The sequence below is a fragment of the Callionymus lyra genome, chromosome 9 (genome assembly GCF_982586985.1).
Source record: "Callionymus lyra chromosome 9, fCalLyr1.hap1.1, whole genome shotgun sequence".
Classification (NCBI taxonomy): Eukaryota; Metazoa; Chordata; class Actinopteri; order Syngnathiformes; family Callionymidae; genus Callionymus; species Callionymus lyra.
In genome coordinates, this window is record NC_141826.1 from 29325850 (window position 1) to 29348824 (window position 22975).

The 22975-nt window shown below is 41.9% G+C and overlaps 3 protein-coding genes across 5 annotated transcripts in view; 1 reads left to right on the forward strand and 2 right to left on the reverse strand.

The window, feature by feature from the left end:
* Positions 1-4860: 4860 nt before the first annotated feature.
* On the reverse strand, positions 4861-7477 carry nkap (NFKB activating protein). Of its 2 annotated transcripts, none has more exons than XM_087798700.1 (8): positions 6927-7477; positions 6436-6516; positions 6310-6374; positions 6159-6245; positions 6033-6069; positions 5649-5849; positions 5399-5548; positions 4861-5293 (listed from the first exon to the last, which is right to left on the reverse strand). In XM_087798700.1, exons 1-8 carry the CDS (start codon positions 7391-7393, stop codon positions 5119-5121), a joined length of 1263 nt encoding a protein of 420 aa, XP_087654826.1. In that variant the 5' UTR covers positions 7394-7477; the 3' UTR covers positions 4861-5118. The 2 variants fall into 2 exon arrangements, with proteins under 2 accessions (XP_087654826.1, XP_087654825.1); XM_087798699.1 differs by having other exon boundaries at positions 6033-6075.
* A 162-nt stretch (positions 7478-7639) lies between these two features.
* On the forward strand, positions 7640-11877 carry zbtb33 (zinc finger and BTB domain containing 33). The gene is made up of 2 exons (XM_087798702.1): positions 7640-7967; positions 9772-11877. Exon 2 carries the CDS (start codon positions 9774-9776, stop codon positions 11298-11300), a length of 1527 nt encoding a protein of 508 aa, XP_087654828.1. The 5' UTR covers positions 7640-7967; positions 9772-9773; the 3' UTR covers positions 11301-11877.
* Positions 11878-11973: 96 nt separating this feature from the next.
* Positions 11974-22975, reverse strand: part of tmem255a (transmembrane protein 255A) — a 14690-nt gene continuing 3688 nt past the window's right edge. The window contains exons 4-11 of one of the 2 annotated variants that reach the window (XM_087798704.1): positions 22067-22156; positions 20161-20226; positions 20018-20106; positions 19469-19540; positions 13041-13203; positions 12843-12989; positions 12426-12612; positions 11974-12341 (exon numbers count right to left, since the gene is read on the reverse strand). In XM_087798704.1, the coding sequence (XP_087654830.1) occupies positions 12469-12612; positions 12843-12989; positions 13041-13203; positions 19469-19540; positions 20018-20106; positions 20161-20226; positions 22067-22156 (771 nt within the window). In that variant the 3' untranslated portion in view covers positions 11974-12341; positions 12426-12468. Of the gene's footprint in view, positions 12613-12842; positions 12990-13040; positions 13204-19468; positions 19541-20017; positions 20107-20160; positions 20227-22066; positions 22157-22975 lie in introns of both variants that reach the window. The other variant, XM_087798703.1, reaches the window with a different exon arrangement.

Consider the following 22975-nt stretch of genomic DNA (forward strand, 5'->3'; position numbering starts at 1 on the left):
GTGTGTGTGTGTGTTGTAGTGATGTGTGACTATTGTATCATCAGTGTGTGTGTTGTTGTGATGTGTGACTATTGTATCATCAGTGTGTGTGTGTGTTGTTGTGATGTGTGTCTATTGTATAATCTGTGTGTTGTTGTGATGTGTGACTATTGTATCATCAGTGTGTGTGTGTGTTGTAGTGATGTGTGTCTATTGTATAATCTCTGTGTGTGTTGTTGTGATGTGTGACTATTGTATCATCAGTGTGTGTTTTATTGTGATGTGAGACTATTGTATCATCAGTGTGTGTGTGATGTGTGGCTATTGTATCAGTGTGTGTGTTGTTGTGATGTGTGTCTATTGTATCATCAGTATGTGTGTTGTTGTGATGTGTGTCTATTGTATCATCAGTGTGTGTGTTGTTGTGATGTGTGACTCTATTGTATCATCAGTGTGTGTGTTGTTGTGATGTGTGACTCTATTGTATCATCAGTGTGTGTGTGTATTGTTGTGATGTGTGACTATTGTATCATCAGTGTGTGTGTTGTTGTGATGTGTGACTCTATTGTATAATCAGTGTGTGTGTTGTTGTGATGTGTGACTCTATTGTATCATCAGTGTGTTGTCAGTAGATCATCAAACACAGATGTTTCTTGAAGGAGTCAGTAGATCATCAAACACAGATGTTTCTTAAAGGAGTCAGTAGATCATCAAACACAGATGTTTCTTGAAGGAGTCAGTAGATCATCAAACACAGATGTTTCTTGAAGGAGTCAGTAGATCATCAAACACATGTTTCTTGAAGGAGTCAGTAGATCATCAAACACATGTTTCTTAAAGGAGTCAGTAGATCATCAAACACAGATGTTTCTTGAAGGAGTCAGTAGATCATCAAACACAGATGTTTCTTGAAGGAGTCAGTAGATCATCAAACACAGATGTTTCTTGAAGGAGTCAGTAGATCATCAAACACAGATGTTTCTTGAAGGAGTCAGTAGATCATCAAACACATGTTTCTTAAAGGAGTCAGTAGATCATCAAACACAGATGTTTCTTGAAGGAGTCAGTAGATCATCAAACACAGATGTTTCTTGAAGGAGTCAGTAGATCATCAAACACAGATGTTTCTTGAAGGAGTCAGTAGATCATCAAACACAGATGTTTCTTGAAGGAGTCAGTAGATCATCAAACACAGATGTTTCTTGAAGGAGTCAGTAGATCATCAAACACAGATGTTTCTTGAAGGAGTCAGTAGATCATCAAACACAGATGTTTCTTGAAGGAGTCAGTAGATCATCAAACACAGATGTTTCTTGAAGGACTCAGTAGATCATCAAACACAGATGTTTCTTGATGGAGTCAGTAGATCATCAAACACAGATGTTTCTTGAAGGAGACAGTAGATCATCAAACACAGATGTTTCTTGAAGGAGTCAGTAGATCATCAAACACAGATGGTTCTTGAAGGAGTCAGTAGATCATCAAACACAGATGTTTCTTGAAGGAGTCAGTAGATCATCAAACACAGATGTTTCTTGAAGGAGTCAGTAGATCATCAAACACAGATGTTTCTTGATGGAGTCAGTAGATCATCAAACACAGATGTTTCTTGAAGGAGTCAGTAGATCATCAAACACAGATGTTTCTTGAAGGAGTCAGTAGATCATCAAACACAGATGTTTCTTGAAGGAGTCAGTAGATCATCAAACACAGAGATGGTTCCAAAGCTTAGGAGCAACAGTCTGGAAGGATTTCTCTCCTCTGGTCCTGAAGTTCAGGAACCATCAGTAGATTCTGATCCACAGACCTCAGAGCCCGAGCTGGGGTGTAAGTCTGGATCAGATAATGAAGATCTGACCATGAATAGATCTGAAAGTAAGAACCAGAATTTTAAAATGATCCTGAAAGAAACTAGTGAAGAGAAGGAGAAATGTGAGTTCTTCTACTAGAGCGGCTCAGAGTATGAACTGCAGGCGAAACAGATCCTTCTTGTTTACACACTAAATGAACTGTTACAATAGTGTAAACGACACAAACACATCATAAAATCCTGTTGTGACATTTAAGTCTCACTTGTAACAGTTTGTGTCAGTTTTGTTCAGTGTTGAACTAGAAACATTCATCAAACACCAGGTTCCTCAGTTTGACTGACATAAGTCACTCAAGTACTGACTCAACCCTGAACTTTATCATCAACAATCACCAGAGTTTGACTTTTGTCCACATTTAGCTTCAAAGTGTTTTCACTCATTGTTTGATTTCTAGCAACACTTGACTAAGTTGAGCCTCTGGAGCTCAGTTGATCAACAGTAGAGCTGGATGTCATCAGCAAAGATGTGGAAGAAACATCAGGATTTGACCAGAGGAATCAAATACAAACAATTAAGGACCCAGAACAGAACCTTGAGGGACTCCACACAACATTTAGTCTGTTAAACTAATCAAGTTTGCAGTCGACACCAGCCTCAGTGGACTCATGGGACGGGGATGAGCCTACAGGAGGTGGATCGACTGGTGTCCTGGTTTAGCAGCAACAACCTGGAGCTGAACGCCCAGGAAACTGTGGAGATGATCGTCGACTTCAGGAAAGTCACAGGCCCACCATGGCCCCTCACCCTCGCTGACTCCTACGCCCCCTTCTCCATTGTGGACTCCTTTCGCTTCCTGGGCACCACCATCACTCAGGACCTCAAGGGCGAGCAAAACACAGTTCCCTCATCAATAAGTCCCAGCAAAGGATGTTCTTTCTGTGACAGCTCAAGAAACATCGTCTGTCCACTGAGATGCTGGTGCAGTTTTACACTTTCCAGTCCATCCTGACCCGTCCATCTCTGTGTGGTGCACCACCACAGACCCAGACAGTCTTCATCCCTCAGTCTTCTCAGCAGGATCTGGTTCAACTGTGTCAAAGGCTGACGACAGATCCAACAGAACCAGAACATCATGATGTCACTGGACACCTTCAGTAAGACTGTCTCCGTAGATGTTTGCTGAAGCCAGACTGAGCTTCTCCTGGCTGTCGCTCTGATCCAGGAACAGCTGCTCAGACACAACCTTCTCCAAGATCTTGGACAAGAATGAAGATCAGAAATAGACCTGAAATGACTGAGGTCAGTCGGTCTAAGCCTTAAAGGAGGACCACAGGCTGGAGGCTCAATGTCAGCAGGGGTTCCTCACTCTCTTCAACTTCCTGAGAATAAACATCTTAAGGTAAGGTAAGGTAAAACTTTATTGATCCCTCAGGAGGTCTCCTTCGGGAAATTGTTTTTTTCCAGCAATTTTTCATAAACAAAAAATAATACATAAAAAATAAAATAAGAAAAAGAACATAAGCGGAAGAAGAAGATGATACAATCTAAGTATAAAGATAAAGACAAAGAACATAGAGTCAAAGAAAAACAACAAAGACAAAGATACAAAGACTAACATGGAACAGAACATCCAGATACTTTCACTTCTGCCCCCAAACTCAGAATTGTACAATTTAATAGCCCGAGGGATGAATGAGTCCCTGAGTCTATTTGTTTGCACCTGGGTAGGAGCATTCGTGCTTCATCTGCTTCTCTGATGACAGTGTTCAGAGGATGATGTCATCATCATGATGGACAGTAGTTTGTTCAATGATCTCCTCTCAGCAACTGTCACCAGTGAGTCCAGCTTCATTCCAACCACAGAGCCAGCCCTCCTGATCAACCTGTTGACCTGTTGACCTCCTCTTGGACACATTTCCACCCCAACACACCACAGCATAGAACATGACACTGGCCACCACAGACTGGTAGAACATGCAGAGGAGCTTCTTGCAGATGTTCAATGATCGAAGCCTCCTCAGAAAGTACTTCTACTCTGAACCTTCTTATATACATGGTCTGTATTGCAGGACCAGTTTACTGTCCAGACACACACCGAGGTACTTATAGTTGTCAACTATCTCCACCTCGTCGCCTCTGATGGACACTGGACGTGGCTTTGTCTTGGACCTCCCGAAGTCCAAGACCAGCTCCTTGGTTTTTGAGGTGTTCAGCTGCAAGTGGTTCCTCTCACTCCAGTCCACAAAGTCACGTATCAGACTCCTGTACTCGTCTTCGCTGTTGTCCCTGATGCATCCAACAATGTCAGTGTCGTCAGCATACTTCTGGACGAGACTCAGCTCTGAGTTGTAGCAGAAGTCTGAAGTGTAGATGGTGAAGAGGAGAGGGGCCAGTACTGTCCCCTGAGGTGCTCCTGTACTGCACACCACAGTGTCAGACGTGATGTCCTTCAGCCTGACATACTGTGGTCGATCAGTAAGATAGTCCGTAATCCAGGAGACCAGACCAGGGTCCACATGCATCTGTGTCAGTTTGTCCTGCAGCAGAGTGGGTTGGATAGTGTTGAAGGCACTAGAAAAGTCCAGGAACAGGATTCTCACTGAACCGCTTCCTTTATCCAAGTGGGAGTAGGTCCGATGCAGGAGGTGAAGGATGGCATCTTCCACACCAACTGCTGGCTGGTAGGCAAACTGCAGGGGGTCTTGCGCGTGCTGGACTTGTGGCCTGAGATGTTTGAGGACCAGCCGCTCCAGTGTCTTCATCAGCTGCGAAGTCAGTGCCACCGGTCTGTAATCGTTCAGCACACTTGGTCGGATCTTTTTAGGGACTGGAACGATACAGGAAGTTATCCACAGAGTTGGTACTTTCCCCAGCCGTAGACTGAGGTTGAAGACATGCTGGAGTGGCTCAGCTAGTTCAGCAGGTCTTTAGCAGTCGAGCAGACACCTTATCAGGACCAGCAGCCTTCCCTGGACGAATCCTCCGAAGTACATCCTGTACCTGGAGTGACGTGAAGCTGGGAAGTGGTTGTGTGGAGCTTATTTAAAAGTGAAGACTTAAAAAACTCCAAAACGATTGACTGAAGTTTTATTTACAGTGAGGATAAGAAAACAATATGGTTGACCAGGAAGAACATGCTGGTCCACAAGATACTAGTTTAAAAACAGAAAAGTTTAAAAAAAAAAGCAACAGTGACATCCTCAGAACATCTTCTCATGACTGTGAAGGTCAAGAAATGAAGGGAACAAACACATGGAACTGAAGAATAAGTCAAGCTGTCCTGACACCTCTGCAGCCTCACGTGAAGAGATCTTCCAAGACTGCAGGTTCACTTCTCATCTTTGCCTTTGGTCTTCCTGTAGACCATCTCCCTGAAGCTGGACAGGATCTTGCTCTCCCTCTTCCTCCTCTCCTCCTGGTTGAAGGAGGCCAGAGCTCTCTTCTCGTCTGCACTGTAGATCTGGTTCTCCTTCCTCAGACGCACGGCCTCCATACGACGATGTCTGTGGAGCAGGTTCTCTTGTGAGCCTCGTGACACACCAGAGGCGGTCGAGTGTGTGTTTGTGTGTGTGTGCATGTGTGCGAGTGTGCGTGTGTGTGCGACTCACCTGCTGCCGCTCATCACGTAGCCCGACTTCTCGAAGTCAGCGATCTCGTCACTGGTGAGTCCGATCTCTCCTCTCCTGGGGATTCGTTTGCCGGCCTTCACGTACTCCGCCATGGCTGCTCCTTCACCGGGCAGCAGAGCGTGGCCGAAGCTGCCGGAGGAGCAGAAGCAACGATGTTAGAGTCGCTCGTCACCAGAACAATCGCCACTAACTGACGTCACATGACTCTGGGCAGGTAGAGAAGACTCACTCCAGAGGCCTCTCGTCCTGAGACAAGTGTGTGAGCGGAGCTTCAGGTCCCACCACATGCTCGTCCACGCAGGTCTTCTCCACCCACGTCACCTCGGCAGGATCTTCCTCTTCCTCCTCCTCCTCCTCAGAGTCTTCACTGCTGGACTCGCTGACCTCCTTGCGTATCTTTTTCACCTTCTTCTTCTTGGACTTCTTTGACCTGGTTTAAACACAAGCTGCTCATTTAACACATTTTCACATTTTTATCTTCAAACTATTTATTTGATCTGATCGTGAAAACGTTTGTTTTCCTGAAAAATGTTTTGTTGAGTCAAAGTGTTTACATTTGTGTAATAATTGATACATTTCAACATCCACTGATAATGTTTTTATTCTAACTTACTTCTTACTCTTTTTCTTCTTCTTCTTCTTCTTCACTTCTTCTTCTGAAAAAAAACACGTTTTAATATAATCTTTGTAATAGTATTTGAATATGAACTTTGATCCCTGAGATCCGTTGACGTCTCACCTTCGGATTCTGATTCACTTTCCTCCGAGTGCTTTTTGTTCTTGCGTTTCTTGGATTTCTTTTTCTTCTTTTTCCTTTTCTTTCCATCTGAGAACCAAGACAAACCTGATGAAGTTCAAGCTTCTGTGATCACGAGTGTGTCGAGCTTCACCGTCTGAGCTGGAGTCTGAGCTGTTCTTCTTCTTGTCCTCCTCCACGGGAGTGAATTCATCGGAGCTGTCGGACGAGATTTGAAGCTTCAGCTCAAGCAACAAACACATGTCGATGTGTGACTCACTCTGGTTCCTTCACTCGTGGTGAATATCCCCAAACTTCTGGACAACCCAACTCACCGATCCTCTCTCGCTCCTGAAGGCGCCTGAAACACAGTGAAGCCGTTGATCTCATGCAGTCTTCAACGACAACCTGCCATTTATGTTCAACATAAACAAGATTTTTTAAATGATTTTATCACCGACGTCTACAGAACAAAGGTCTTGATGTAACAAAATGATACCAGTGTCTCAACATTAACAACAAGTAGTATCAGCGTCACAACCAAACCTGTGTGCGCACGTGTGTGTGTGTGTGTACGTGTGTGTGCGTGTGTGTACTCCAAAGTGTATAACCTTGTTAAATCACACAATACAAAATGATCAATTATTTTGTATCACAGTATGGATGGATAGATAAGATAGGATGGATAGATGAATAAATGGATATAGATAGATAGATAGATGGATAGATGGATGAACCACGTGATGAATTCAACCTGTCAATCATCCTCACCGGGCCATGAAGGCTTCCTGCCTCTGCCTCTGAGCATCATCTCGCTGCTGCTCGTAGTAATAATCGTCTCTGTGTTTCCCTGACGAGCTTCTCTGCTCGGACCAGTGGTTCTGGTTCTGGCTGCTGGTGTTGTTGTGTCGCTCTCTGGACCTGGACCTGCTGCGGCTCCCGATCCGGATCCTCCTGATGGTTCTGGCCTCCTTGAAGCGACGGTCCCGCTCCTCGCGCTCGCGCTCTCGGTTGCGAGGAGCGGGCAGTTTTGGACCGAAGCTGTAGGGAGACAAACTTCTGTCTCTGGGAGACAAACTTCTGTCTCTGGGAGACAAACCTCTGTCTCTGGGAGACAAACCTCTGTCTCTGGGAGACAAACCTCTGTCTCTGGGAGACAAACTTCTGTCTCTGGAGCGAGCTCTGCGCACGCGCGGACTTGGACCGCCACTGTCGGAACCGGACCGGTCGGACTGCATCTCTCCCACAAACGAACTGCGATTCTTTGAGGACCAGTTCAGCTCCGAGTCTGAACATGAACGTCTGCGTGTTAATGTCGTTCCTCTGCCACAACAGGAAGTGAAGAGTCTTGTTGTTGTTAAAGTGCTTCAGGCCACACGAGCGCCCCCGGTGGTGAGGAGTCACAACACATTCAACGAGCAAGAGATTGATAAGAATTATACATTCTAACGTTTCTCGCGTGATTTATTGAGATATTATCACATAATATATTTTATTCAGAGTTTCTCTGACGTTTGTTTGAAGTCAATGGCTAAACCGGCAACATGGTGACGTCACTCCGGGGGTAGGCGGTATCTGTCCACGTTATTTAGTTCCTGTTTTATTTTCACTAAATTGCAATTATTTGCGCTGTTTGGCATAAACTGTGTCAATAGAAATGTTTAATTAAGTCAATTTGAATGTATTCTTGCACTTAGCGGTCGTGACGTCACGAGGCGGACAGTGCTAACAGTTAGCTTTTGTGTTTAGCTTGTGTTTGCTATTGTTGTGGAAAAGACTTGAAGATCAGGTGAGAAGATACTTGAAGATCAGGTGAGAAGATACGATTCACTCTTAGATGTTTGAACAGAGTTAGTCCTGTTTCTACACTGATGGTTAAGTAGATGTAAATGTGTCTCACAGATTGATAAGAGTCGTTTTGTTGTTGACATTTTGACATCACAGTATCATTAGAAATACAATATAAACATTTATCTAAACATTAATCATAAGAACTGATGCTAAATATAAACATTTATCTAAACATTCATCTTCAAAACTGATGCTTAATATAAACATTTATCTAAACATTCATCCTCAGAACTGATGCTTAATATAAACATTTATCTAAACATTCATCTTCAAAACTGATGCTTAATATAAACATTTATCTAAACATTCATCCTCAAAACTGATGCTTAATATAAACATTTATCTAAACATTCATCTTCAAAACTGATGCTTAATATAAACATTTATCTAAACATTCATCCTCAAAACTGATGCTTAATATAAACATTTATCTAAACATTCATCTTCAAAACTGATGCTTAATATAAACATTTATCTAAACATTCATCTTCAAAACTGATGCTTAATATAAACATTTATCTAAACATTCATCCTCAAAACTGATGCTTAATATAAACATTTATCTAAACATTCATCTTCAAAACTGATGCTTAATATAAACATTTATCTAAACATTCATCTTCAAAACTGATGCTTAATATAAATATTTATCTAAACATTCATCTTCAAAACTGATGCTTAATATAAACATTTATCTAAACATTCATCCTCAAAACTGATGCTTAATATAAACATTTATCTAAACATTCATCTTCAAAACTGATGCTTAATATAAACATTTATCTAAACATTCATCTTCAAAACTGATGCGTAATATAAACATTTATCTAAACATTCATCCTCAGAACTGATGCTTAATATAAACATTTATCTAAACATTCATCCTCAAAACTGATGCTTAATATAAATATTTATATAAACATTCATCCTCAGAACTGATGCTTAATATAAACATTTATCTAAACATTAATCATAAGAACTGATGCTTAATATAAACATTTATATAAACATTCATCTTCAAAACTGATGCTTAATATAAACATTTATCTAAACATTCATCTTCAGAACTGATGCTCAATATAAACATTTATCTAAACATTCATCCTCAGAACTGATGCTTAATATAAACATTTATCTAAACATTAATCATAAGAACTGATGCTTAATATAAACATTTATCTAAACATTAATCATAAGAACTGATGCTTAATATAAACATTTATCTAAACATTCATCTTCAGAACTGATGCTTAATATAAACATTTATATAAACATTCATCCTCAGAACTGATGCTTAATATAAACATTTATATAAACATTCATCCTCAGAACTGATGCTTAATATAAACATTTATATAAACATTCATCATCAGAACTGATGCTTAATATAAACATTTATATAAACATTCATCCTCAGAACTGATGCTTAATATAAACATTTATATAAACATTCATCCTCAGAACTGATGCTTAATATAAACATTTATATAAACATTCATCCTCAGAACTGATGCTTAATATAAACATTTATATAAACATTCATCCTCAGAGATCATAAATGCTACGACAAAAACAAAAATTCTCCAAAATGTAATAAAAAGTGAAGCAAGTCAACTGTGTATAAAATACTAACAACTTTATTACTGACAGTACAAACATATCAATGGTTGTTTTAACTATTTTATCTTTTTTTTTTACTGATTTAGAGGCAAATGTGTGACATGTTCCTTCCAGTCCATCCCATAATATCCGTGTTTCTCCACAGACATGCCCAACCTGAAGTTGATCAGTGCCACAGATGCACATTACTCTGCCAGAGTGTTGAAGTCTCTGAACGATCAGAGGGATCTGGGATTATTCTGCGACGTGACCATCGTCATCCAGGACAGGAAGTTCCGAGCCCACAAGATCATCCTGTCGGCGTCCAGCTCCTACTTCCACAACCTGTTCGCCGCCGCAGGTCAGGTCATCGAGGTCAACGTTGTCCGAGCGGAGATCTTTGAACATGTGCTCAACTACATCTACACGTCCAAGCTGGTGCGCGTCCGCTCGGACCTCCTGGAGGAACTCATCAGCGCCGGGAAGCTGCTTGGAGTCAAGTTTATTGCGAACCTGTGGGTGGCGCTGCAGCAGGAGAAGAGCCTTCAGTGTCTTTTAAAGGAGAGCCAAGTCATGCCCGTCATCTCCGAGTCCTTCTCCATCTCCGCGGATCAGTTCCAGCAGGTCACGCCCGCCGACGACTCTGACGACGTCTTGTTCGTGTCTCACACGGACGCCGCGGCTCAGGATCCGCCGTGTGAGGTCATCGACCTGAGCTCCGAAGCAGACAAGCCGCTCAGAGAAGGTCACGAGGACAAGAACCCTCCTGATGTGAGTCCTGTCCCGACCCCCGACAGCACCTCCAGCCACCCAGGAAGTGCACCGACAACCCCTCGCAGCGCCAGCAGGGACGTGTCGGCAGGAGTCCACAAGAAGCACATTTCCACCTGCACCGACTCCGGAGACCAGAAGATCCGTCTGCTGGACGTGTCCAGCGTCTCGTCCAGAACGACTCCGGCGACCAAGACGGTCAAACCTAAAACGGCCTCGGAGATCGACTCCATGTCTTCAGGATGTAAAGTCTACGCCAACATCGGCGAGGACACGTTCGACATCGTGCCGCTGAAGGAGGACCCTCAGGAGGGAAGCTCCCGAGAGAAGAGGTCCTACATGTCCACGCCGCTGAAGGAGTCCGAGGAGAAGCCTGTGAAGAAACCCAAGCAGGAGGCAGAAGATCACTACGAGGTCAACATGGATGGAAAGACCTTCTTCGTGTGCGCCGTGTGCAAGCGTCCGTACGTGTGCCTGACCAGCCTGAGGCGCCACTTCAACGTGCACTCCTGGGAGAAGAAGTATCCGTGCGGCTACTGCCACAAGGTCTTCGCCCTGGCCGAGTACAGGACCAAGCACGAGGTGGTCCACACGGGCGAGCGCCGCTACCAGTGCCTGCTGTGCCTGCAGATGTTCCTCAACTACCAGCTGCTGTCGTCTCACTGCAAGACGGAGCACAACCAGGACCCGAGCGGCAAGAAGCAGAAGGACGACTCCAGCAGCCACCTGTACCGCCTGCTGCCCCCCAAGACCGCCCGCAGGCCCAGCTCCTGGAGCCCGGAGGAGGCGCCAGACCCGTATCACGTGACACAAGAGGGCGCTCACGGCTCGCAGAACACCTGGAGCGCGTACGGGGCACAGGACCTCCACCAGGGGGCGCCACAGCAGGGTGGCTCTGACTTCAAGATCCCTGGACCCTTCTGAGCAGGTCCTGCTCGCCTGCAGTGCCTTGTGTCATGTGACTGGAACTGACGATGACATGTCAGACACATGTTCCTAAACACGCCATATATTTTATTCTGATTGATCACGTGATCAAACTTCAGCCTCAACACTTCAGTGTCAAGGATTGTGTAGAAAACATGCACGTGTGTATTTGTTTTCATGTGTGAGTCCAGCAGTGACCTGAAGGGGGCAGTCTCAGATATTTTAGCAGTTTTTAACTGTAGATCTACTAACACAAGTCTCTTCTGAACCTTCAACTGTAACTTTTTCATTTTTCCACAATGAAAGACTCAAAATTGTTGTTTGTATTTATTGGCCTGAATGAAAAGTATTTGTACTCATCGTCACCTGAGTATTTGTGTCCATGTCAGGACGAATATTAAGTTGTTATAAATGTCAACTGTTCAGTATTTTCTTGTATTTGTTTTCCGTGACGTTCCGATAATGTTCCTTCCACGTTGTTTTGAAACGTTGACTTTTGTCTTCTAGCACTTAGAACAAAACAACATGTTTGTTTGAAATAATCTCAATAAAAAAATGATTTTACAAACGTTAACTCGAAACATGTTCACCTCATTCTCAAGAAGTCAAAATTTTCAGGTCAAAACATATTTGAAACACTGGGGTCTCCATGGAAACAAGATACAAAGCGTTACACAAACAATGTTTAATAAATAAGTTACAGACGGTTGAAATAAAGTGGTCGTGAGTCCAGCTCTCACTCGTCAAACCAAGAAGTTTGAATGAACTCGTGTGACTTATAGTGTTGTTTATCTTCAACTGCAGTTCAAATCCTCTTGAGATGATCGTTTATATTGTGTGTGTGTGTGTGTGTGTGTGTGTGTGTGTGTGTGTGTGTGTTTACATTCTGAGCTGTGAGACCAACATTTCATGCAGTGACACTAAAACCACTGACTGTTGCTGCCCCAACATCATCATCTTCATCATCATCATCTTCATCATCATCTTCATCATCATCTTCATCATCGTCTTCATCATCATCATCATCTTCATCATCATCTTCATCATCGTCTTCATCATTATCTTCATCATCATCTTCATCATCGTCTTCATCATCATCATCATCATCATCATCATCATCACATGATTATCTTCACACACAACCCTCCAGGACAGCCTCACACGTCTAAGGACTGTACGGAGGAGGTTTCTCCTCGGGGTGACTGTGAGGCGGCGAGTAACGAGGAGGAATCATTGTCGGCCACAAGTGACTCGCTACAGACTGTGAGTCGTCCGACAATCCTGATGAGTCAGCAAACATGTAGGTGCCCTGAGGAGACATGAGAGTGTCACATGGAACACACACATGAGACACACAGAACACACATGGAACACACACATGAGACACACAGAACACACATGGAACACACACATGAGACACACAGAACACACATGAGACACACAGAACACACATGGAACACACATGAGACACACACGAAACACACACGAACCATACATTAACACAATTGTTAAAATGCTCTTTGTTGACATATTTCCCACCTGAGTGTCCACTGCAGAATATGGCGGCAGACAGGGGGCGCTGTTGTGACAGGTGCCGCGGGTGTTGGCCGGAGGGAGCGGGTCTGACTGGACGGAGGCTGCGAGGGCTTCGGGTTCAGACGAGCTCTCTGAGGTCAGCGCCGGCGTCTGAACCACACAAGAGTTAGTCAAGTTCATGAGCAGCATCTCTGGACCCACCATGTCCTTGAAGCCCCCCAACACTGCTGCCGTCACGATGCCCAGGAACAGAGCCAGGATGTTGAGCACAGTGGACGACCACAGCAGGTGGTGGAGGAGGACCACGTCCTGGCAGCTGCTCACCTCCGTGTACTCGTGGTAACCTCCCATCACCTCCACCCGGCTGACCAGAGTTAGGACACGTCACTCACAACTAGTCCAGACACGTCACTCACAACTAGTTTAGACTCGTCACTCACAACTAGTTAAGACACATCACTCACAACTAGTTTAGACACGTCACTCACAACTAGTTAAGACACATCACTCACAACTAGTTTAGACACGTCACTCACAACTAGTTAAGACATGACACTCACATCCATCCATCTATCTTAAGACATGACACTCACAACTAGTTTAGACACGTCACTCACAACTAGTTTAGACACGTCACTCACAACTAGTTTAGACACGTCACTCACAACTAGTCAAGACATGATACTCACAACTAGTTAAGACACGTCACTCACAACTAGTCAAGACATTACACTCACAACTAGTTTAGACACGTCACTCACAACTAGTTAAGACATGACACTCACATCCATCCATCTATCTTAAGACATGACACTCACAACTAGTTTAGACACGTCACTCACAACTAGTTTAGACACGTCACTCACAACTAGTCAAGACATTACACTCACAACTAGTTTAGACACGTCACTCACAACTAGTTAAGACATGACACTCACATCCATCCATCTATCTTAAGACATGACACTCACAACTAGTTTAGACACGTCACTCACAACTAGTCAAGACATGACACTCACAACTAGTTTAGACACGTCACTCACAACTAGTTTAGACACGTCACTCACAACTAGTTTAGACATGTCACTCACAACTAGTCAAGACATGATACTCACAACTAGTTAAGACACGTCACTCACAACTAGTTTAGACACGTCACTCACAACTAGTTAAAACACGTCACTCACAATTAGTTAAGACACGTCACTCACAATTAGTTAAGACACGTCACTCACAACTAGTTTAGACACGTCACTCACAACTAGTCAAGACATGACACTCACAACTAGTTAAGACATGACACTCACAACTAGTTTAGACACGTCACTCACAACTAGTTTAGACACGTCACTCACAACTAGTCAAGACATGACACTCACACCCACTCAAGTAGAAGAACTCACATTTCTCCTTAAAACTCTTCACTGGCTTCCAGTTTCTTTCAGGATCATTTAAAATTCTGGTTCTTACTTTCAGATCTATTCATGGTCAGGCTCCTCCTTACATCACTGATCTGATCCAGCCTTACACCCCAGCTCGGGCTCTGAGGTCTGTGGATCAGAATCTACTGATGGTTCCACGCACACGACTCAGGACCAGAGGAGAGAAATCTTTTCAGGTTGTTGCTCCTAAGCTTTGGAACAATCTTCTCTCTCTTTGCGCTTGATGATCTACTGACTCCTTTAAGAAACATCTGTGTTTGATGATCTACTGACTCCTTCAAGAAACATCTGTGTTTGATGATCTACTGACTCCTTTAAGAAACATCTGTGTTTGATGATCTACTGACTCCTTTAAGAAACATCTGTGTTTGATGATCTACTGACTCCTTTAAGAAACATCTGTGTTTGATGATCTACTGACTCCTTCAAGAAACATCTGTGTTTGATGATCTACTGACTCCTTCAAGAAACATCTGTGTTTGATGATCTACTGACTCCTTCAAGAAACATCTGTGTTTGATGATCTACTGACTCCTTCAAGAAACATCTGTGTTTGATGATCTACTGACTCCTTCAAGAAACATCTGTGTTTGATGATCTACTGACTCCTTCAAGAAACATCTGTGTTTGATGATCTACTGACTCCATCAAGAAACATCTGTGTTTGATGATCTACTGACTCCTTCAAAAAACATCTGTGTTTGATGATCTACTGACTCCTTAAAGAAACATCTGTGTTTGATGATCTACTGACTCCTTCAAGAAACATCTGTGTTTGATGATCTACTGACTCCTTAAAGAAACATCTGTGTTTGATGATCTACTGACTCCTTCAAGAAACATCTGTGTTTGATGATCTACTGACTCCTTCAAGAAACATCTCTGTGTTTGATGATCTACTGACTCCTTCAAGAAACATCTGTGTTTGATGATCTACTGACTCCTTCAAGAAACATCTCTGTGTTTGATGATCTACTGACTCCATCAAGAAACATCTGTGTTTGATGATCTATTGACTCCTTCAAGAAACATCTGTGTTTGATGATCTACTGACTCCTTCAAGAAACATCTGTGTGTTTGATGATCTACTGACTCCTTCAAGAAACATCTGTGTTTGATGATCTACTGACTCCTTCAAGAAACATCTGTGTTTGATGATCTACTGACTCCTTCAAGAAACATCTGTGTGTTTGATGATCTACTGACTCCTTCAAGAAACATCTGTGTTTGATGATCTACTGACCCCTTTAAGAAACATCTGTGTTTGATGATCTACTGACTCCTTCAAGAAACATCTGTGTTTGATGATCTACTGACTCCTTCAAGAAACATGTGTGTTTGATGATCTACTGACTCCTTTAAGAAACATCTGTGTTTGATGATCTACTGACTCCTTCAAGAAACATCTGTGTTTGATGATCTACTGACTCCTTTAAGAAAGATCTTAAGATGTTTCTATTTGTTCAGGCTTTTCCTTGAATTTCTGGAACTCATGTGTTGTTCTCAGTATTATCTTGATCTTTAAAGTATGTACTTTTTTGAGTATTGTTTTGATTGTTTAAGCGCTTTGACCCTGGTCTCGAAAAGCGCTATATAAATAAATATTACTTACTTACTTACTTAGTCACAACTAGTTTAGACACGTCACTCACAACTAGTTTAGACACGTCACTCACAACTAGTTTAGACACGTCACTCACAACTAGTTAAGACACGTCACTCACAACTAGTTAAGACACGTCACTCACAACTAGTCCAGACACGTCACTCACAACTAGTCACGACATGACACTCACAACTAATTAAGACACGTCACTCACAACTAGTCAAGACATGACACTCACAACTAGTTTAGACACGTCACTCACAACAAGTTTAGACACGTCACTCACAACTAGTTAAGACACGTCACTCACAACTAGTTAAGACACGTCACTCACAACTAGTCCAGACACGTCACTCACAACTAGTCACGACATGACACTCACAACTAATTAAGACACGTCACTCACAACTAGTCAAGACATGACACTCACAACTAGTTTAGACACGTCACTCACAACAAGTTTAGACACGTCACTCACAACTAGCCAAGACATGACACTCACAACTAGTTAAGACACGTCACTCACAACTAGTTTAGACACGTCACTCACAACTAGTCAAGACATGACACTCACAACTAGTTAAGACACGTCACTCACAACTAGTTTAGACACGTCACTCACAACTAGTCAAGACATGACACTCACAACTAGTTAAGACACATCACTCACAACTAGTTTAGACACGTCACTCACAACTAGTCAAGACATGACACTCACAACTAGTTAAGACACGTCACTCACAACTAGTCCAGACACGTCACTCACAACTAGCCAAGACATGACACTCACAACTAGTTAAGACACGTCACTCACAACTAGTTTAGACACGTCACTCACAACTAGTCAAGACATGACACTCACAACTAGTTAAGACACGTCACTCACAACTAGTTTAGACACGTCACTCACAACTAGTCAAGACATGACACTCACAACTAGTTAAGACACGTCACTCACAACTAGTCCAGACACGTCACTCACAACTAGCCAAGACATGACACTCACAACTAGTTAAGACACGTCACTCACAACTAGTTTAGACACGTCACTCACAACTAGTCAAGACATGACACTCACAACTAGTTAAGACACGTCACTCACAACTAGTTTAGACACGTCACTCACAACTAGTCAAGACATGACACTCACAACTAGTTAAGACACGTCACTCACAACTAGTCCAGACACGTCACTCACAACTAGCCAAGACATGACACTCACAACTAGTTAAGACACGTCACTCACAACTAGTTTAGACACGTCACTCACAACTAGTTAAGACACGTCACTCACAACTAGTTAAGACACGTCACTCACAACTAGTTAAGACATGACACTCACAACTAGTTTAGACACGTCACTCACAACTAGTTAAGACACCTCCCCTTTTGTGCCTCTTGTCACCTTCTCTTGGTGCTCCGCCCTCTAACCATTTCACTATTGGTTGATCCTCGAGGCCCTTCCTCGGCTCTGAATCTTAATGAACTCTCCACCTGAGTGGGTGCAGCTCACTTCCTGTAAGAGGTAAGGAATCCATCGCACTTCCTGCTTTTCAGTTCAGCAGAAAGATCCTGACAGTGAAAGATCGCAGTGGGATGTAATGATGGAGAATGTGAGCGAAATAATGAATATTCAAGTGGACAAATCTTTGTAAGTAATCAATTAATTTGTATTTGTATAGAACTTTTCCAGACCAGGGTCACAAAGTGCTTAAAGATTCAAAACAATAACCAATAAAATATATATTTAAAGGTCAAGATAAAACCAACACAACATGGCCCTCCTGTACTCGACACACTCACTTCTACAGTGACCTGCAGGTGAGCTACAGAAGGTCCACAGAGGCTGAACTCTTCAGGATGAAGGTGCACATGCTCTCCTGGAGGAGGTTCCCAGACGCTGCTTAAACATCGACATATGTGGTGATTTTTTTTCCATATTTTGGCAGAAGCTCAGTTATATGCCGGAGCCTTCGGTGTCGGAGATTTCCTGGGATCGAGCCGGACCTCTTGGAAACAGAAGTCGTGGCTCAGCAAGGGTCCATCCTGTGTCGCGTATTTTGAAGTCTTCGCTGCTAATGCTTATGTTTCGCCAGCAAGATTATTCCTCTCACCACATAACTTACAGTGTTTAAACTTAAACTTAGTTCCTTCATAGCTGGTCTGCCACACAGATGAGGGACTGACCCCGATCACGGTCTTTCATTGCCGGGCGAGATACAGATGTCTGCGAGATCGGCTGAGTTTCCTTTAACTTCCATGTTGACTGTGCCGGGTTTAGTCAGCTGATGGGGTAAGAATATGGAAACTCGTGATGCTGGCGCTGCCGAAGGTTTTCCTATAAACCGACGTCCACGAGATCGACTCAATCAGCTGCACCTTTACTTCCGTGTTGACGTCTGCGTCGGTCCTGCAAGGCTCGACAGTTATTGAGGGAAGTGAAAATGGACGAGTCTATGTTGGCCGGAGGTCGTTCCATCCCCACAGCCTTGTCAAGAAAGACGGCGCCGTGGATGGCGGCTCGTTTGGCGGCAGAGAACCTTTCTGTGCAGGTTTTCTTGTCGTTCCCAGACCAGATGAGGGCAAGGAGCTAGCGCCCCCTGCTGGTCGATCATCTGAGGGGCGTGGCGGTCGGATCTGCATCGACGCTGGAGAATGTACTGGACGCGGTGAGTCTGAGATGGTGAGTCCATCTGTTTGAACCCGTGGACATTCTATGGCACAGACCTTCACATGATTTCACTCTTTGTCAGCTCCTGTGACACTGAGTTCTCGAGGAGCTGAGGAGGCCTCAGGAGGGAAGAGGGTTCTCGACGCTTGTCTGAGGATCACTTGCTCACACTGTTTTGAGCGCTACCTTGCCCCCCCGAGGCCGGCGGCTCCAGTGGATTTGGATCTTTGGCTTATGGGGCCCTAGCTATTGTCAGGCTGGGGGTACATTGATCACATCGGACTTCGCCTTCGTTTCAACCAATTGCGAAGCGGTTATAGGGCAGAGCACCAAAAGATGTAGAACCCCTGAGTTATTGCTTTCATAACTTCAGGTTCTACGATTGGTGCGAAGTCCGTACCACGTCGCCCAACTGCAGTATGGTGGGTATTACACACCTCTTACAGGAAGTGTGCTGCACCCAGTTGGGTGGTGACTGCATTGGGGCGGGGCCTCCAGGATAAACCAATAGCGAAGCAGTTAAAGGGCTTTGCATCAGTTGTAGAACCTGAAGTTATGAAAGCAATAACTCTAAAGGGGGTTTCCTGCCCAAGGTCCTGACAGTCACAACTAGTCAAGACAAGTCACACACTTTAACACACACGCACATACACACTGAGTACAATAGAGTCCAACATCACAACTACACACACACGCATAGTAACCTTAACACACACACACACACTGATGAGTACAATAGTCCAACATCACAACAACACACGCAAGATCAGCAGCTACAGAAATCATTTACAAGACTGTTAACAAATAAATGTATAAACAAATAAAGAAACAAACAAACATAAAGAAACACATAAATAAATAATTGCCACAGAAACACACGATGACAGGGTTCAAGTCGTGAAGAACTTACTTCCAGATCATGGAGGACTTCCTGAACTTTTTCAGAACATCTTTATTGTGAAGGCCCACGAGAGGATGTTCTCTGGAAGACAAGAAACAGACGCTCAGAGACATGGACACATATATATATATATATATATATATATATATATATATATATATATATATATATATATATGATAGACGCCTTCGACTGCAGACGGACGTATGAAGCGCCGCCATCTTGGTTCAGTGTCATCAGAGGCATCAACAGAGAAGGACGTACGTCTCAATCTTAAAATACAATTATTCGCTGAATTCTGGAGCGATTTTCAAACGGTTTGGTCCATATTTGTTTCATTTAAATTCATCATCTAACTATCAGGTCAGAGGTTTAAAAAAAAGGTGAAAAAATCTTGACAAATAAAGACGTATGAAGACTTTATACTGTAAACACTTCATTCCTCTACAGACGTGATGCCCTGTAGGAGCGAGAGACACTGGACCAAGATGGCCGCCCTGTCAACACACCGCTCTAGTGGGCGTGTCTATGCATACATGTCTGTGCTCAGAGACTCACCTGCCGCAGGTGTACAGGTCGCAGCAGAAGCACGTGTTGCCTTTGACTCGCAGATTACAAGAGGCTCGCGATGACGACTGACACGAAACCTGAGAATGGATTCATTGAGTCGATGTTTTCACCTCATGAGCCTCGTTTCTTACGTCCTGCTCCGACGACGAGTCTCCGGAGTGAAACTCACAGCGTCCGGCGTACAGCGGTCGCAGGTCCTGCAGAGACACACGTCATTGTAGAGTCACCTGCCGAGGGACACCCTGGACAGCAAGTGACCGCTCACACCCCTGAGACAGAAAACTTTCATGAAGTAAATGATGTTGTTTTTGTTGACGTGCTCTTGAGCAAAGCATGTGTCAAGCATGTGGATCTCAATTGGAAGTTTAAAAAAACAATAAATAACTTTAATAATATTTGAATAATTACTTCAATAATAACTTGATAATTACTTTGATAATAACTTTAAGAAAAACTTCAATAATAACTTCAATAATAACTTTAATAACTAATAAAAACTTCAATAATAACTTCAATAATAACTTTAATAACTAATAAAAACTAATAATATTTGAATCATAACTTTGATAATAACTTGATAATTACTTTGACAATAACTTTAATAAAAACTTAAATAATAACTTCAATAATAACTTTAATAACTAATAAAAACTAATAATATTTGAATCATAACTTTGATAATAACTTGATAATTACTTTGACAATAACTTTAATAAAAACTTAAATAATAACTTCAATAATAACTTTAATAACTAATAAAAACTAATAATGTTTGAATCATAACTTTAATAACAACTAATAATAACTTAGTTTAGTTCGTTTATTTTAAAAGGAAAATAACTTTAATAAAAACTTTAAAAATAACTTTAAAAATAACCTCAATAACAACTAATCATAACTTTAATAACAACTAATATAACTTCAGTAATAACTTTAATAACAACTAATATAACTTCAGTAATAACTTTAATAACAACTAATATAACTTCAATAATAACTTTAATAACAACTAATATAACTTCAATAATAACTTTAATAACAACTAATATAACTTCAATAATAACTTTAATAACAACTAATATAACTTCAGTAATAACTTTAATAACAACTAATATAACTTCAATAATAACTTTAATAACAACTAATATAACTTCAATAATAACTTTAATAACAACTAATATAACTTCAATAATAACTTTAATAACAACTAATATAACTTCAATAATAACTTTAATAACAACTAATATAACTTCAATAATAACTTTAATAACAACTAATATAACTTCAATAATAACTTTAATAACAACTAATATAACTTCAATAATAACTTTAATAACTATCATTATTCAAAGCGTAACAACGGTGTCTTAACTCTGTCATTATTTTTGTGAAAAAAGAAAATTGAACAGAATAAAAGTTGTAACAAGAATTTCTACTTCTCTTGTCGACTGATGTTAATAATCTTCAGAGTCATCTGTGTTTTTATAAACAAACATGTTATTGTAGCGACTGAAGCTCAGTGTCTTCGTCACGACGAACACCTTCAAACTGATGGTAACATCTTGCATTGAATCATCTCCACAAACTGATGGTAACATCTTGCATTGAATCATCTCCACAAACTGATGGTAACATCTTGCATTGAATCATCTCCACAAACTGATGGTAACATCTTGCATTGAATGGTCTCCACAAACTGATGGTAACATCTTGCATTGAATCATCTCCACAAACTGATGGTAACATCTTGCATTGAATCATCTCCACAAACTGATGGTAACATCTTGCATTGAATCATCTCCACAAACTGATAGTAACATCTTGCATTGAATCATCTCCACAAACTGATGGTAACATCTTGCATTGAATCATCTCCACAAACTGATGGTAACATCTAGCATTGAATCATCTCCACAAACTGATGGTAACATCTTGCATTGAATCATCTCCACAAACTGATGGTAACATCTTGCATTGAATCATCTCCACAAACTGATGGTAACATCTTGCATTGAATGGTCTCCACAGAAGACTCACGATGTGTCGAGCAGCAAACACTCCGTCAACGATGGCGCAGCAGAACGAAGCCACGACTCCGAAGCTGATGAAGACGATGGAGGCGACCAGCTGTTGAGGAATCGTTGAGTCAGTAGAGACGTGAAGTGAATCACCTGGAGTACCTGACTCATGATCCTGCTGAGTCACTGACTCACTGACTCCACCTGCTCTGGCTCAGAAGGTTCTTCCACCTGCTCTTCTTCTCTTCCTCACATTCCCTCGTCCTCCTCTTTCACTCTTTCTATTCCTGTCGTTCCAAGAATACATCGAGCACCGACACCCATGAGTCTGTTGTTAACTCTTGTTCATTTGACTCGTGAGTGTTTGACTCAAGGATATATGACTCATGGATGTTTGTCTCAAGGATATTTGTTATAATGACATTTGACTCATGGGTTTTTGACTCAATTTCATTTGTTTCATGGATATTTTGACTCATGGGTTTTTTACCCGTGAGTATTTGACTCATGGGTATTTAAGTCATACATATTTGACTCATGGGTATTTAAGTCATACATATTTGACTCATGGGTATTTAAGTCATACATATTTGACTCATGGGTATTTAAGTCATACATATTTGACTCATGGATATTTAAGTCATACATATTTGACTCATGGATATTTAAGTCATACATATTTGACTCATGGGTATTTAAGTCATACATATTTGACTCATGGGTATTTAAGTCATACATATTTGACTCATGGGTATTTAAGTCATACATATTTGACTCATGGGTATTTAAGTCATACATATTTGACTCATGGATATTTAAGTCATACATATTTGACTCATGGGTATTTAAGTCATACATATTTTGACTCATGGGTATTTGGATTGATGACATTTGACTCATGGATTTATGACTCAAATAAATTTGTCTC